The sequence below is a fragment of the Acanthochromis polyacanthus genome, chromosome 23 (genome assembly GCF_021347895.1).
Source record: "Acanthochromis polyacanthus isolate Apoly-LR-REF ecotype Palm Island chromosome 23, KAUST_Apoly_ChrSc, whole genome shotgun sequence".
NCBI classification, from domain to species: Eukaryota; Metazoa; Chordata; class Actinopteri; family Pomacentridae; genus Acanthochromis; species Acanthochromis polyacanthus.
In genome coordinates, this window is record NC_067135.1 from 13,428,364 (window position 1) to 13,442,464 (window position 14,101).

At 39.7% G+C, this 14,101-nt stretch overlaps 2 protein-coding genes across 2 annotated transcripts; both read right to left on the bottom strand.

Moving 5' to 3' along the window:
• Positions 1-480: 480 nt before the first annotated feature.
• Positions 481-4,685, bottom strand: ltb4r (leukotriene B4 receptor). The gene is made up of 4 exons (XM_022220841.2): positions 4,422-4,685; positions 2,936-3,475; positions 1,891-2,167; positions 481-1,552 (listed from the first exon to the last, which is right to left on the bottom strand). The coding sequence occupies exons 1-4, from the start codon at positions 4,598-4,600 to the stop codon at positions 1,166-1,168; spliced, it is 1,383 nt and encodes a 460-aa protein (XP_022076533.2). The 5' UTR covers positions 4,601-4,685; the 3' UTR covers positions 481-1,165.
• Positions 4,686-8,331: 3,646 nt separating this feature from the next.
• Positions 8,332-13,979, bottom strand: ltb4r2a (leukotriene B4 receptor 2a). Its single transcript, XM_022220843.2, has 4 exons — positions 13,419-13,979; positions 9,913-10,113; positions 9,741-9,781; positions 8,332-8,917 (listed from the first exon to the last, which is right to left on the bottom strand). The coding sequence occupies exons 1-4, from the start codon at positions 13,977-13,979 to the stop codon at positions 8,614-8,616; spliced, it is 1,107 nt and encodes a 368-aa protein (XP_022076535.1). The 3' UTR covers positions 8,332-8,613.
• Positions 13,980-14,101: the final 122 nt, after the last annotated feature.

The window sequence follows — 14,101 nt, forward strand, 5'->3', positions numbered from 1 at the left end:
TAAATAAATAAAAAAATACGGGGAAACTGATCAAATATTTCTGTGTGCTCTTTAGACATAAAACAAGTGTGACGATCATCTGTGGCTCTTGCAACTTCAACATCATTGAACTACAGTTGTGCCTCCTGGATGTTACATCATCAGGTTACTAGAAGTGGAAATTTATATGACTCATATTTTGTTTAAATTTATTTCCTTTTTGTTCTCCTCTGGTTAGTTTATCGTCACAAGATGGTTGGTGGTACATTGGAGTTCAACCACAGAACATCCTGTAATGTAACCATTTCAGTCACATCTTGTGTAATACAGGGCAGAGTGGTGCATGAACCAATGAAAGGAAGGACATTTTGGTGAAATGTTTCTTATGCAATCGTGCTTCTGAAGATTGCATAAGAAACCTTGTAGTTTCACATATCATGGATTTTGACAACCACTCTTTCAGGTAATCGTGTGGGAATCATTTGACAAAAACACAACAAAGGAATATAAAAGTTTTATTTGCAAAATATTACAAATTTCATTCTAGCTGCATTGTGATGTGAATAAGTCACTGCTACACAAAGTCAAACCTTAAACAGTATTGTAAGCTTATAAAAAAAGTCAAAACAATAATTCTTAGCAAACAAATTTTAAATAAATTGTCCAAATCTGGACCAACAGTGCACCAAGTAGATATAAATAAGATTTTTTTGGAATGTGGTTTTTCTATTAAAGATCCTGCTTTCTGTTTGAAAAAAATGATTTTTTTTCCATTTAATATACACTTAAAGTCTTCATTTTTTCTGAAATCAAAGCCTGCTTTTGAGGCTCTTTAGATTCTGCAAAACAAATTTATTATATTTACATTTTGTAATCGTATCTTTAAATATTTTGTTGGTGGTAGAGCTGCCATTTCAAATGTTCCCGCCATTCTTGCAATTCCCGCCATTTCTGTCGTTCCAACCATTCCCGCCATTTCTGCCACTTCCATCATTCCCAACACTGCCGCCATTTCCACATAATTTGATTTCATTGATATCATCTTTAGTAAATTATGCTCCATGACTGGATACACAACATGTCTTAGTCTTAACTTAATGTATTAAAGCTAAATGGAAGTTAAGGCCCAAACATTATCTGCATCTAACCAGTTTTGAAATGCAGTCCATGCAAAATATCAGAGATGTTACTCTAACTGCTCAACACTGGCCAGAGTCCTGAGCTCAGGCTCATTGATCTCTTTGTCTGCCACACTGCTGCTCCTTCCCTTGTTCTTGCTTTTGAAAGGTTTCCCCAGTTTGATGGACAGTGTTTGCAGGACAGAACTTTCATCTGGTGAAGAGCTGCTGCGGCCACTGCGGGTGAAGGTAGACGTGCTTCTGCTCTCTGAGTTGGTGGCCTCGAACATCTTGCCCATGAAGCTGAACCCAGCCTGGCGGATGTGGGAGCTGCCAGCGAACACGTAGAGGATCGGATTTATGGCGCTGCTGAAGTATGCAAAGGCTGTGACATTGGGACGGGCGGTGGAAGCAGCTTTGAGCACTGGCTCGCTGTTCAGCAATAGACCGACCACCTGAGAGAGGGAAAGGAGAATGGGTATGCAATTCTCAAATAAAAGCCAGTATTTAAACATTAGCCAGTGATATGACAATCAAGAGCAAATAAGGTTCCCTACTGAAGGCCTGACAAAACCACTGAGGCTGGTGAAATGACCTATGATAGCTGACATTATAAAATTCCTTCAATACCAGAGCCATCTCATCCTCAACATTTTTTTTTTTTTTACCAGTGAGCTTATCTATTGAGGAAAATACTATTTTCACTCACTAAACTAAGGGAAGACATGTGAGTAGAACTGCAACACAAAGAAATTAAGTCTCCCCAGGTCTGATCATAATACTGCAAACTCACCTCTATGACGTTGACTATGTGATAGGGCAGCCAGAATATGGCAAAGGCACAGAGGATCATCAGGATCAGGCGCCTGCCTTGTGCTCTGCGCTGAAACTTGGCACTTTGCAGGCGGCAGATGACGGAGGAGTAACAGGTGCTGATGAGGGAGAAGGGCACCAGGCAGCCCATGCTGGTCTCAAACAGGTACTGGAAGACCGGGTGGCCCACACTCTTCCAGTGGTAAGGGATGCAAAAGCTCAAAGTGACGTTGTTTTGGAATACTTTCTTCAGATTACTGTCAGAGAAGTAGAGAGAAAAAAAAGAACACATAAATAGAAAGTGATGTGCCAGTAGATATAGTTTCCTGGGATGAAGACTTGGGTTGGTATGGAAGCTGAGTTGTCATAAAACTATAAAGCAAACACTGAACCAATGAAAATTGAGTGAATGACAGTAAATATACACAAATAAGGCAAAACCTTAGGTGGGTTAGGACTGATCTGATCGATTTATTCCATTTCATAGTTTAGTCTACAACTTATGACTTCAATAGTGGAAATTTCAAGCCCATAGAAGGCGTATATGGTCATGCTCTAATGCAGGTAGAGTCTAACTACATGTATTATCTGAATTCTGACTTACAGACTCACAGCTTTGTGCTTACTCAAAAGATTTTTGTACAATTATAATTCATTTAATGACATCTAGTGCCTTAAACGTTGTGATATTTTGGTGGTTAACAAACCTTCAAACTTAACATGCTGCCTTTCTGTTAAACTGCGTCAAAGCTGAAAATAGTGAGATAATTATAAAATTAAGATAACTTTATCTGCAAAGGACATTTTAAAAACAGCTGCTGTATGCGTCAATATTATTTGATATTGATATTATTTGAGAAACCAAACCTTTAACACCAGTTGAAATATCACTTCAATTCACTTAACTTCACTGTTCTTCATTGTTTCTCAGACGGAAACTTGCTTTGCACTTTTCATTAAAATCTGAACTTTTCACATATAAAAATACATTAAGTTCACAAATGCAAAGTCATTTTTGGTCTCACCTGCGGTAGAAAGGCATCGGCAACGCCAGGAGAAACGCCAAGACCCAGACCAGCAGCAGGACAACCAACAGGGAGCGTTTGGTTCTCATCCTCTGGGACAGAAAAGGCCTCTTGACAGCCAACCAGCGGTCCATGCTCATCAGACAGATCAGGTAGATGGACACGTACATGTTCACGTTGCACAAGTAATGCACCAGTTTGCATCCTGCTGAGCCAAATTCCCACCCCCGGCCTCCAGCCAGGTACCGAAGGAAGAAAGGGGCACTGAGCAGCACCAAGGCATCGGCCACAGCCAGATTCAGAATCAACAAGCATGTCACTGAGCGCTTCTTCACCTTGCAGAACACCGACCAAACCACAAACAGGTTCCCGGGAAAGCCCAGAATAAACGCCAAAGTCAGGATGGCGATGCCGATCTTGGCTGAGAGGGGGACGGGCAGAGAGAAGGAGGCAGAAGACGGCGGCTGGAAGGAGGTGGTGGTGTTCATAATGGATTCCATGGAGACAGCCTGTGAAGAATTTGGCCTCAACAAAAACAACCTTTCAAGGGAAAGAAAGGCAGGAAACAGGATAATTGGAGATATGGTTATTGAGATGTGAATATGTGCGACAGTGCTGCAAAATATTGCACATTTCTTTAATGTGTCTCAAAGCAATAGATTTCAAGAACAGAGTGGAGAGCAGAACTATCTGTAATCATCCAGTAAATGGAAGAGAGCTGAAACGCTTCCTGAGGAAACGCAGGCACTGATATGGTGTTACTTGCATTATGAGGTTTGCCTGCAGCAAACAAATTATTTCATTATCTTGCATTGGATTGTCAAACTGCACAACAAGCAGAAAAAAAAGCATATTTATTTTATTATCATTTTGACTTTTTTGCGTCGTGATAGAAATTATTCCAAGAAGAGAAAAGCTTGAAATTCTAAAGAAGTTATGTGCCGAAATATTTAAATAAATGCTATGTTTTGGATATTGAGGATGTCATGAATAACATGAAAGTATCAAGGGACAGGTGGTGAGGAGAAATGAGAGTTCTCACCCACTTGGCACGTAAACAAAGTAGATTAAAGAAAGCTTAAATGCTTCCCTATCAAAATGTTAATCTTCTAGCGTCTTAACACACATATTCACTCACTCCTCCATCTCTGTTCTCCGTTGTCTCGGTTGTCTATGTTAACATGCTGCTGTTACAAATTAATTTCCTATTAAGGATTAATAAAATATATGTTCTGTTCTACTCTATATTCCACAGAAAGATGCTGCCTTTTTGCTACAAAGCAAAATCAAATAAATGACAATGAAATATTAGCTGTATTTTAATAAAATTATAGGTTTTCAAAATAAAAGGGAGCTCCCTGCTGTACTTTTACAAAAGATATTAAAAAGAACCGCATGACCAAAAACGTAAATGTTTCATTAAACTCAATGATCTCAAGGTAGCAAATGTTTAATCAGGTCAATGACATCAAAGCGACATACTGACCTTCCACTGGTGATCACAAAGATGTATCCACTGCAATAAATCCCATCTACTTTACACCTCGTCTGAACTCTTGGTTGCCTTCTTAACTTTGTGGACTGTGTGTGGAGAACAAGAAATACATGTCTGTATTGAGTAAGAAGTGTCATGTGAGGGGAACTCCCCTGGCTACAGGAAGCCATGTTGCATTAACTGGGTTGCATGGTACCAATTGTTCCTCCTACTCATTTCTTTCTACTATTGTATTCTACCGTCGCAGGCTTTGGTATTAAATACTAGGTAACACTGGAACGCACATCAGCTTTGCGGAAAATATTGATTTAACATGTGCCGCTCTTTGTGGAGCCGTGTTTGCTTTGCATTCATCCAGAGGGAAGACTCTAATGAAGCCGTTACATTATGTGAATGATATTGAAAAAAAAATCACAGACCTGCTGCACCTTATTGTCACATTATTGAGTTGCACATGTTATAGAGAATCAAATAAAATGTTGAGAAACTGATGCCATCCTTTCCGTGGAAAAACAGGATCGAACGAGCTCCAGCTATCGTCATGAGGGTGAATAAGTGAGGGAGGGAACGTTCCGGTAAACTGTCAGGATCTTGTCGATACATGAATATTAAATCATAGCTCGTACATTGTCTGCTCTCTTGCACCAGACTGTTTCTTTGGCTGTCATATACGGATGTTCCTCTTTCCACATAACCATCTGTCTCAAGTATCTTGTGAGGGACAGGATGTATCTAATTGCATAAAAACTTGTGATGCGTCATGTTTTTTTGTTGTTTGGTTTTTCTTTTGTCATACTTTGCTTAATTTTGTATACATTTTTCCAGTTTAGGGTTTTAAAACTGCGCAAATCAACATTTTTATAGTAAGAAAGGATCAAATGGGTAATGTATAGCTGGTGCCATGCAGCATTTGACCGCTAGGGGCATCATCCACCACCAACTGTGGCCTCATCCTGTCATTGCTTTTTAAAAATCTAGTTAAATAAGTGTGTAGTTGTTGAAACAGAAGCTAACAAATGCAGAGTTACTTAGTTTGCAAAGCTATGATTGGTTTTCTGGCTGTGTTTGCATCATGATGTCAGGTTTTGGATGGTGCCAAGTAAAATGGACGCAATTGTGGAGCAGCAGAGCAAAAAACTAAAACACAGAAGCAAAGCAGAGACATTGTACTTTGTGAAACTGTATCAGCTACCTCGACTTTGAAGAAGAATCTGGCAACAGTCAGTTAACCTCATCATGTTTTTGGACTGTGGGAGAGAACCCAGTGAAAAGCCACGTATGCACAAGAAGAACATGCAAACTTCATGCAGAAAGATCCCAGGCCCAGGTGTGAGGCAACAGCGCTAACCAGCTGTACTACCACAGTTTGGGTTAAATTTATCAAAGAAAAACTACTTTTTCAGACCTCGGCAAGGCAAACCTTGACACTGACATTTCACCCTGTAGGGGCCCAGCTGGTATACGACATGATTTTGCATGCTCTTAATCTCACAACCGCAAAACATTTTACAAGTAATCCGTGTCACTTTGTGTTAAACGATGAACAGAATGTATGGGAAGATATTTTTGGCCTTCAAGTAGGTGCAGTTTGCCCAATCTAAACCATAACTATGGGAGTGATGGCAAGAGTGATGGGTGTCTTTTTAAATTACTTCAAATTCCAGCATATTTGTTTGATATGATCTGTATTTTAGGCCACATGATAAGCTCACATATGTCACGTGGTCCCATTTGGATGTTGGTATTTTACCATACAACTGACATTGTCCTGAATGCAGTACATATTGGTACACACACCTTTGACGTGTTCTGTGTATACATACTATATGTGGACTCCATATTACATCATATACATTTAGATAAGGAATATTCCTGACATGCAGCAGATTTGGTCATACTCTGGGTAAAATACGAGGTGCAGATTGCTTTGTACATGTTATCAGGTCTCGTGAGACAAACACAGGAGGTAGCTGGACATTGTATTTTACTGTACCACAAACACTGACTTAGTATTGCCATAGACATTCAAAATTAAGTCAAAATATCACTTACTGCTGTAACTGTACATCATTTTCATCATATGTGCCTTGATGACAAATAGCATATTCATGCCACATACTGAGTCCACATAGTTCAATATTTGCAATAAGGGGATACTGACATGCTTTTCAGTAGTTAGCTGATAATGATCAAGATACTTCTCAAAGGGTTTGGTTGAGACTTGAATAGAACTACACCGCCTGTCCCAAAAAAAAACGTCAGCACTTGGATTTAACAATGCAAATAAGTAAGAGTCTTCCATTGGGTAATTACTGAATGATGAATATGTTTCAGCTGCAACAACTTATTTAACCCAAGCTGATGCAATGAGGAACTTATCAATTCTTAAACAACCACGTTGAAAGACATGGAAGGGATGTTAATCTGTCTCAGAAGGGTCAAACTGGCCTGCATCAAGCAAAGAAAACAACTACGGAGATTGCTAAAACTACCAGAATCAAGTTAAGTACCATTCAATGCATTATTAAAACCTGGAGGGATAGTGGTGAACCATCATCTACGAAGAACAAATGTGGTCGAAACAAACTCTTAGATGATGGTAGGAAATCAACAGTAGAACTCCCGGCTATATTTAATAGTGGAATAAAGAACATTTCCACATGCACAATGCAAAGGGAACTCAAAGGCTTGCGACTAAACAGCTGTGGAGCTCTAAGAAAACCACTGATCAGTGAGGCTAATCAGAAAAAAAGGCTTCAATTTGCTATGTAGTATAAAGATTGGACTCTAGAGTAATGAAAGAAGGTCATGTGGTCTGATGAGTCCAGATTTACCCAGTTTCCCTATTGGTGGGGGCATCAGGGTAAGAAGAGAGGCAGATGAAATGATGCACTCATCATGTCTAGTGCCTACCAGCCTGTGGGGTTAGGGTTATGATCTGGGGTTGGTCAGGTTAAGCAATGTTATGTTCCCAAAGAATGAGGTCAGCTGACTACCTGAATATCCTGAATGACCTGGTCTGTCCATCAATAGAGTTTATCTTTCCTGATGGCATGTTCCAAGATGACGATGCCAGGATTCATGGGGATCACATTGAGAATGAGTGGATCAGGGAGCATGAGACGTCATTTTCACACATGGATTGTCCTCCACAGAGTCCAGACCTCAGCCCAATTGAGAATCGTTGGCATGTGTTGGAGAAGACTTTGCACAGTGGTCCGACTCTCCCATCATCAATGTAAGATCTTGTTAGAAAACGAATGCAGCTCTGAACAGAGAAATAAATGCTGTGACATTGCGGAAGCTTATTAAAATAATGCCACAGTGAGTGTTTTCAGAGGTAAAGGCGGTCCAGTGAAATATTAGAGCGTGAGACTTTTTTGGATGGGCGGTGTATAAGGAGAGTGAATGTTGAGCTTCTGAATGCATGTGTAAATAAACCACTGTTTGCCAACATTTTCACCATATTACCATGTAAATATGTCTACATACAAATTGTTCTACTTCCCTGAAGTGGCCAAAAAAACAGTACATACATTAAACATATCTGCAGTATCAAACCAAATATCCTGAAATACATCAGTGTGCATATTAATAGAAAGTATTGTTAGTAACAGCATTTCTACCTTGTTCAAGTCATGTCAGCTCATCTCTCTCACAGTAACTGTACACTGATTTTTCTAAACTTTGAAGAGTTTTTTTTTTTTTTTACAAATGAAACATTGCATTCACAAAATGACAATCAACAAATGGTGCAAAAAAAAAATACAAAAAAATAACAGTAGACATGTACACTCAAGACAGCGCACCACTTCCTTTGAGGGATTAATGTTTAACTACAAGGAGTTTTGGAGGAAGTGACAAGTTACATCCTGGATAAAACTCCACAGTTTGGCTTTAAAGCACAGTTCAGAGCCGAGCGAGGCCCATATTGTATATTTACAGTTCTGATGATGCCGCATTGTGAGTACTGAGCATCACCTCAAGCATGTTGTATCCTTTTTAAAGTTTGAAACAGTCTCATTTTGAAGATTCGTGCAGCGGCTGACTATTTTTCGGACGAGAATGGACCAGCTGTGCATGAAGTCGTGTCAAAACTTTTGTGACAGGACGGATGAGAGATTTAAAGGCCTGAGTGGTTTAATGTTCCAGAGACACACCACCTTCAAGCCTCATGCATCCCCTACTTACCGTTCTTTGCTGGTTTAGTGTTTGAGCTCGAGTTGGTGACAGAGTCCGGCTCTTTGTCCTTTAGCATGATGCTACCTGCATCTTTGTCTTTGTCACGGCTGTTCTGGCTGTTCTGTCGGCTCTTCCTGGTACCCGAGTCGATTCCCGCGCCCTCGAACAAGCGAGCCATGAATGCCAGCCCTTCTCGTCGGATGTACGACTTTCCTGCGAAGAAGTAGAGCACCGGGTTGGCACAGCTGCTGATGAAGGCTATGGAGGAGGTGACGGCACGACTCTTGTGCCATATTTCACCTAATCTGGTGGGTGGAGAGGTGAGAAGAGCATTTAGATAAAGGACAAATGATGGGGAAAAAAACTGTTGTTTTTAAAAAATGTTTGAGAGTGTACATAAAACAGCTAGCTACACTTTATTTAAAAGTATACACACCTACCAATCTCCAGTCATTGTTTTAACACATCTCTGTGAATTAAAATGACGTATTTTGATTGGTTTGTCCTGCATTCAAATGGCTTACATGTAACTCTACACCTTTGCCTTCTTTACGCAATGATGAGTTGTAACATTGGAGTAATTCGGCCACACAAGTTAAATGAATATCGATTCTGAAAATGAATAAAGCTGCAGAAAGCCTCGCCCCACAAATACATGATTGTTCCTAAGATTTGTTACATGTAAAATCCCAGAAGTCAGTGTTTTTGAGATTGTCCATGCACTGCAGTTTCAGGTTGGAGATATTAAGCTTCGTGTCTAGTTCAGCCTTTATGCGTCTTCTAGTGTATGAGAAAACACCAAATGGTCATTTTGATGTGGTAAGAAACAAAAAAACTGTTAAATGAGTAATATCTATACACTATAAAACTCCATATCTGTAAGAATTGTCTCATCTCCATTGACTAGCAATAAATGTAACGTCCGTGAAGTCAGATGAGTGGTTTCTGTAGAACGAGGATGAGGACTTTCCGTATAAGTGATGAATTAAATGACTAATTCTAACTCCACTTTACCCACCTAATTTCTTTCAACTGTGCTCCATGAATTACAGTAACTCAGATCATTGCTTTCTATTTGGATTTTAACTTCTGCTATTTGAATGAGATTCCTGCAAATGTGTCACTTACTTATCTTTTACTGGACCAGGTGGATACAAAGCCCAGGTAACCTGAGAACAACACAAGATTACTGGCTTAACAGTGTCATTTCAATCATTTTATAAAAGACAAATTCAGTATACTTAACAGGCATCATGCATGGAAGAACGTGTTAAGTGTAACAACAGGATGAGTGACGCACTTGCACCATGTTGACGACGTGGTAGGGCAGCCAGAAGAGGCAGAAGGTCAGCACGATGGCCAAGATGAGCTTCTCGCTTCGAATGCGACGGTTGAACTTGGTCTGTCGGATCCGCCGCAAGATGCAAAAGTAGCTGATGACGATGACGGTGTAGGGCATTAAAAACCCCAGCACCAGCTCCAGCATGTACTGAAGGACCACCTGTGCAGGGAGACGAGACGGGAATAAAAATGTTGCTTAGTTCACATTGTTGACTGAAATGTTCCCAGCAAAAATCAGCATGCAGACTCTGAACCTATGGTATGATAAAAAATAAAAGTAAAAAACACACACATTTTTCTATTACTCAGGCAATGCAGTTTTAAAATGACATGCACACATTTTTTGGTCTATTTAGTACTCTGTCAAGGATCACGGTGGAGTAATGTGACAATCGCTGTATGTTTGTCTGTCTGTTAGCAACATTACTTAAAAACCGACAAACAGATTTGGATGAAATTTTCAGGACAGGTCAGAAATGACAAGGACCAATTGATTAGATTTTGGAAGTGATGCAGATTATAGTCTGGATCCACAGATTTGCAAAAGATTTCTGTATCGTTGTGAGACAGCGGCACGGCATCACTGTGACTCTGACACCAAGTGAACACTACGCCAGCTGCCTTCTGGCGATCACATGATTGTGATCCTACTAACGTGCACATGTATAACACTCACCTGTACTCACTGCAAAGTAATTTTTTATTACAGATTTCCTTCGTTGCAAATGATCATTGCATACAAAGACCAACAGTGTCTGCATAAAAAGGCTACAAGGATAAAACACTAGACTTTCAAAACTGTTTCCACTCACTGTTGACTTGTTTTCAGCCACTGTTTGCAGTCATTTTTATATTTTGTTTGCGCTACAAAATGTCCTCATTTACTTGAGGCACACTAACACTACTTGGTTATGTTCAGTAAAATACAATAGCCTGGGTTAGAACACACCCATTCAAACATTTCTCAGTCACTGCTTACTTTTGTGTTCAGTCACCGTTTTTTGTCATTTTCAATCACCTTTTGCTTTTGAGTTCTTTGTGGGGCCATTGTTTTGTGGCAATTTCACTCACTGTTGACTTTCATTTTTGGTCACTGCTTTCAGTTGCTTTTTGCTTTTGTTTATGCTATAATATAGTTTAATTTATGGCACCAATAACACTTGGTTATGTCTAGGAAAACATAATAGTTTTGGGTTAAAACACACCTGTTTCAATTCTTCTGTTGATGCAACAAAATTACTTGGATAAGTGAAACCACAAAACAACTTGGTTGATTGTAGAATAAGATCACGGTATGGCATAAAATACACCCATGCAAATGTTAACACAAAGCCACAGTTATTTTGCATCACTTGTGGTGACTCAGAAGCCAAGAATCATTCCTATGAAAACGTCAGCATTTCACAATTTTTCAGCCTGTATTGTGAAATGATACATTGTGCTACTGTTATACATGTTTGTGTGAATCTGGACTAACTGTTATAGTACAATCTGAAAAGCAGTTAAAGGGTCTTATTCCTACAACTTAAATAAATGCATGGTTGCAGGATTTAAAAAACAATAACCTAATTAACTGATTTATATAAACCTTTTAAGTTGCAAGGAGTTGTCTTGACAAACATTTTGGTGATTGCATCCACTTTCCAAATTTTTGCTTTAGTTGATTTAAATCTAAATTCAAGCAGATGTCACTTCATAAGTTTGGTTTACTTAATTTTTCTTCACCTTGACTTCAGGTTTTCAAGTCGACCTTTGCATGTTTGGACATCTTCAGACGGGTAGGACTAGTAATTAGAAATACCTTTGATTGTAGAAGAAAAGCCAATTCATCTAACTCAACATAGTTTGTTGGTTGAACATAATTTGAACAGACTAACTCATGTGGCAGCTTCAGAGGATTGTGGTAGTACAATATAAAAACTACATTAATGGATCTAGCTCCATGACTATTAAATATATGGTTGCAAATTTTAAAAGAAATAATTTATTGAAATCTTTTAAGATGCAAATATTATATACGTGAATTGTGTTTAGATAAAAATGCAAGTTTCTGCTTTGGTTGATTTACATATAAATTCAGCTTGAGGTAACTGAATGAAACTGGCTTAATAACTTTGTTTTTCTACGCCTTTATTTCAGGTTTTTAAGGTCACTTCCTCTATCAAAAAGTAGTTCAAGGGACTGATTACTGCAACTTAATCAAATGCATGGCTGCATAATAAAAACAAACAAACAAATTCTAATTTACCAATTTAGGTAAACCTGCAAAGACAATGTTTGATTAGGTGGACTGACACGTGTCTTGGGCTGGACCCGAATATCCCCAATATCCGAATATTCGTTCGCTACGGCACTATCCGGATATTAATTTTGGTATCCGAATATTCACAATGCAACGAAATGAAGTCACGCTTCACTTCGTTGCATAAACACAAGACAAGATGCTGAAGACCGGTGTTTGGGAATTCTTCAGTTTAACTAAAGACTAAACGAGGGCAAAATGTGGACCCGGGAGACCAGACGAACGGATCCGAATATTCGGGATGTCTCCGCTGCCGCGCGCAATTCAAACCCCCACCCCGGTTGGACGTTACGGGGCGGAATGAATATCCGGATATTCGTCTTTAATAGGGCCCGAATATTCGGAGGCCAGAAACCACTATTCGGGCCAGCACTACACATGTCATGACAATTTTGGTAACTGCATCAGCATTGTATGCTGACATGCCTTCCTTGAATGTAACTGGTTTACATGGCTCTTCTCGGCTTGGGTCCTACTTTTTATTTCTGAGAGCTGAAAGCCGTTATGCCCTACGATCAAACTACATTTTGCATCTCTCTGCTCCTCATGTTTGAACTGGAATGGAAAAAAAGCTTTCAGTTGATCTGCCCCCTCTGCCCTTCAGTCTGAACTGAAATTGTTTTATTAGAAGCCTTCCGCTATATCTTAAGAAATCACAACGGAAATCCTTCAAACAGTGCCTGTGTTCCTAAATTGTTACTGTAAAAATAACTCCTGTACTTTATGTATCCAATTGCTTGTATTTAATCTTTTAATGTTTGTTGTGAAAAAGGTCTTGATCTCAATGGATCTTTAACTGGTTAATCAAAGGTTAGAAAAGAAAAGAAGTATAAAATTGAATTCAAACACAAATTTCTGCTTTAGTTGATTTAAACCTTAATTAGAGTTGATGTAGCTTAATGAAACTGGCTTCGAAACATTTTTCTTCACCATGACTTCAGGTTTTCAAGTCTGCCTTAACATGGGTGAGACTAGAAATTAAAAATACCTGTGACTGTAGAAGAAAAACTAATTATCCCCAACTAAATTTAGTTTGTTGGTTGAACATAGTTTCATTAGAAGTTGTCATAACTCAAAAAGATTGGTGCAATTTTTTTGTAATAATTTTGTTTTGTTGAGCGAAAAAGTTCAAAGGCAACAAGTTAACATTCATATCAACTCACTTCGCTGTCTTTATCGTGATATGAATCGCAGACTGAGATGGGGCCCTTACACCTCGCTTCTCTGAAGATAGGTGCAGGAATGGAGGCGATCATCACCAGCACCCAAACCACCGCCAGCACCCGCATGACAGTCCTCCGGCCGGTGATGACGCTGATCCGTCGAGGCCACAGCACGGCCACCAGCCTGTAGACGCTCATCAGCATGATGAGCTGGATGGAGGCGTACATGTTGGCCAGACACAGGTAGAAAAGGATCTTGCACATCACGTTCCCAAACACCCACGTCTTCATGACCAGGTAGACGATGAAGAACGGGGTGAGAGCCATCAGGGAGCCGTCTGCGATGGCCAGGTTGAGGATGAGGAGGGTGGTGACGTTGTGCTTTCGGGCCCGTGCTAGGATGCTCCAGATGATGAAGAGGTTTCCGGGGAAGCCCAAGAGAAAGACAAGGCTGAGGATGAGGGCGCCCATAGTGGTGGCGATTTTATTATCCACAATGGTCTCATTTCCTGCGCTGGAGAACGTGGAGTTTACTGGAGATAAACAGTTTCTCTGGGCCATTTTAGTTACCTGCCAAAGAGAGAAAATCGATGAATGACTGTTTTCTATAAGTACATTAATATCTTCTTTAGTAGGACCAACACAACTGAAAATATAACGTGTCGGCACCAGTCTGCTCCCAA

Excerpts from the sequence above, each read along its gene's own strand:
- ltb4r (XM_022220841.2), bottom strand. The coding sequence starts at position 4,600 with ATGGCTTCCTGTAGCCAGGGGAGTTCCCCTCACATGACACTTCTTACT. Across the intron at positions 3,476-4,421 it reads TTTGTGATCACCAGTGGAAG|GTTGTTTTTGTTGAGGCCAA; the intron begins GTCAGTATGTCG and ends TTCCCTTGAAAG. Across the intron at positions 1,553-1,890 it reads ACATAGTCAACGTCATAGAG|GTGGTCGGTCTATTGCTGAA; the intron begins GTGAGTTTGCAG and ends TCCCTCTCTCAG.
- ltb4r2a (XM_022220843.2), bottom strand. The coding sequence starts at position 13,979 with ATGGCCCAGAGAAACTGTTTATCTCCAGTAAACTCCACGTTCTCCAGC. Across the intron at positions 10,114-13,418 it reads ATCACGATAAAGACAGCGAA|GTGGTCCTTCAGTACATGCT; the intron begins GTGAGTTGATAT and ends CTCCCTGCACAG. Across the intron at positions 8,918-9,740 it reads CCTGGTCCAGTAAAAGATAA|ATTAGGTGAAATATGGCACA; the intron begins GTAAGTGACACA and ends TCCACCCACCAG.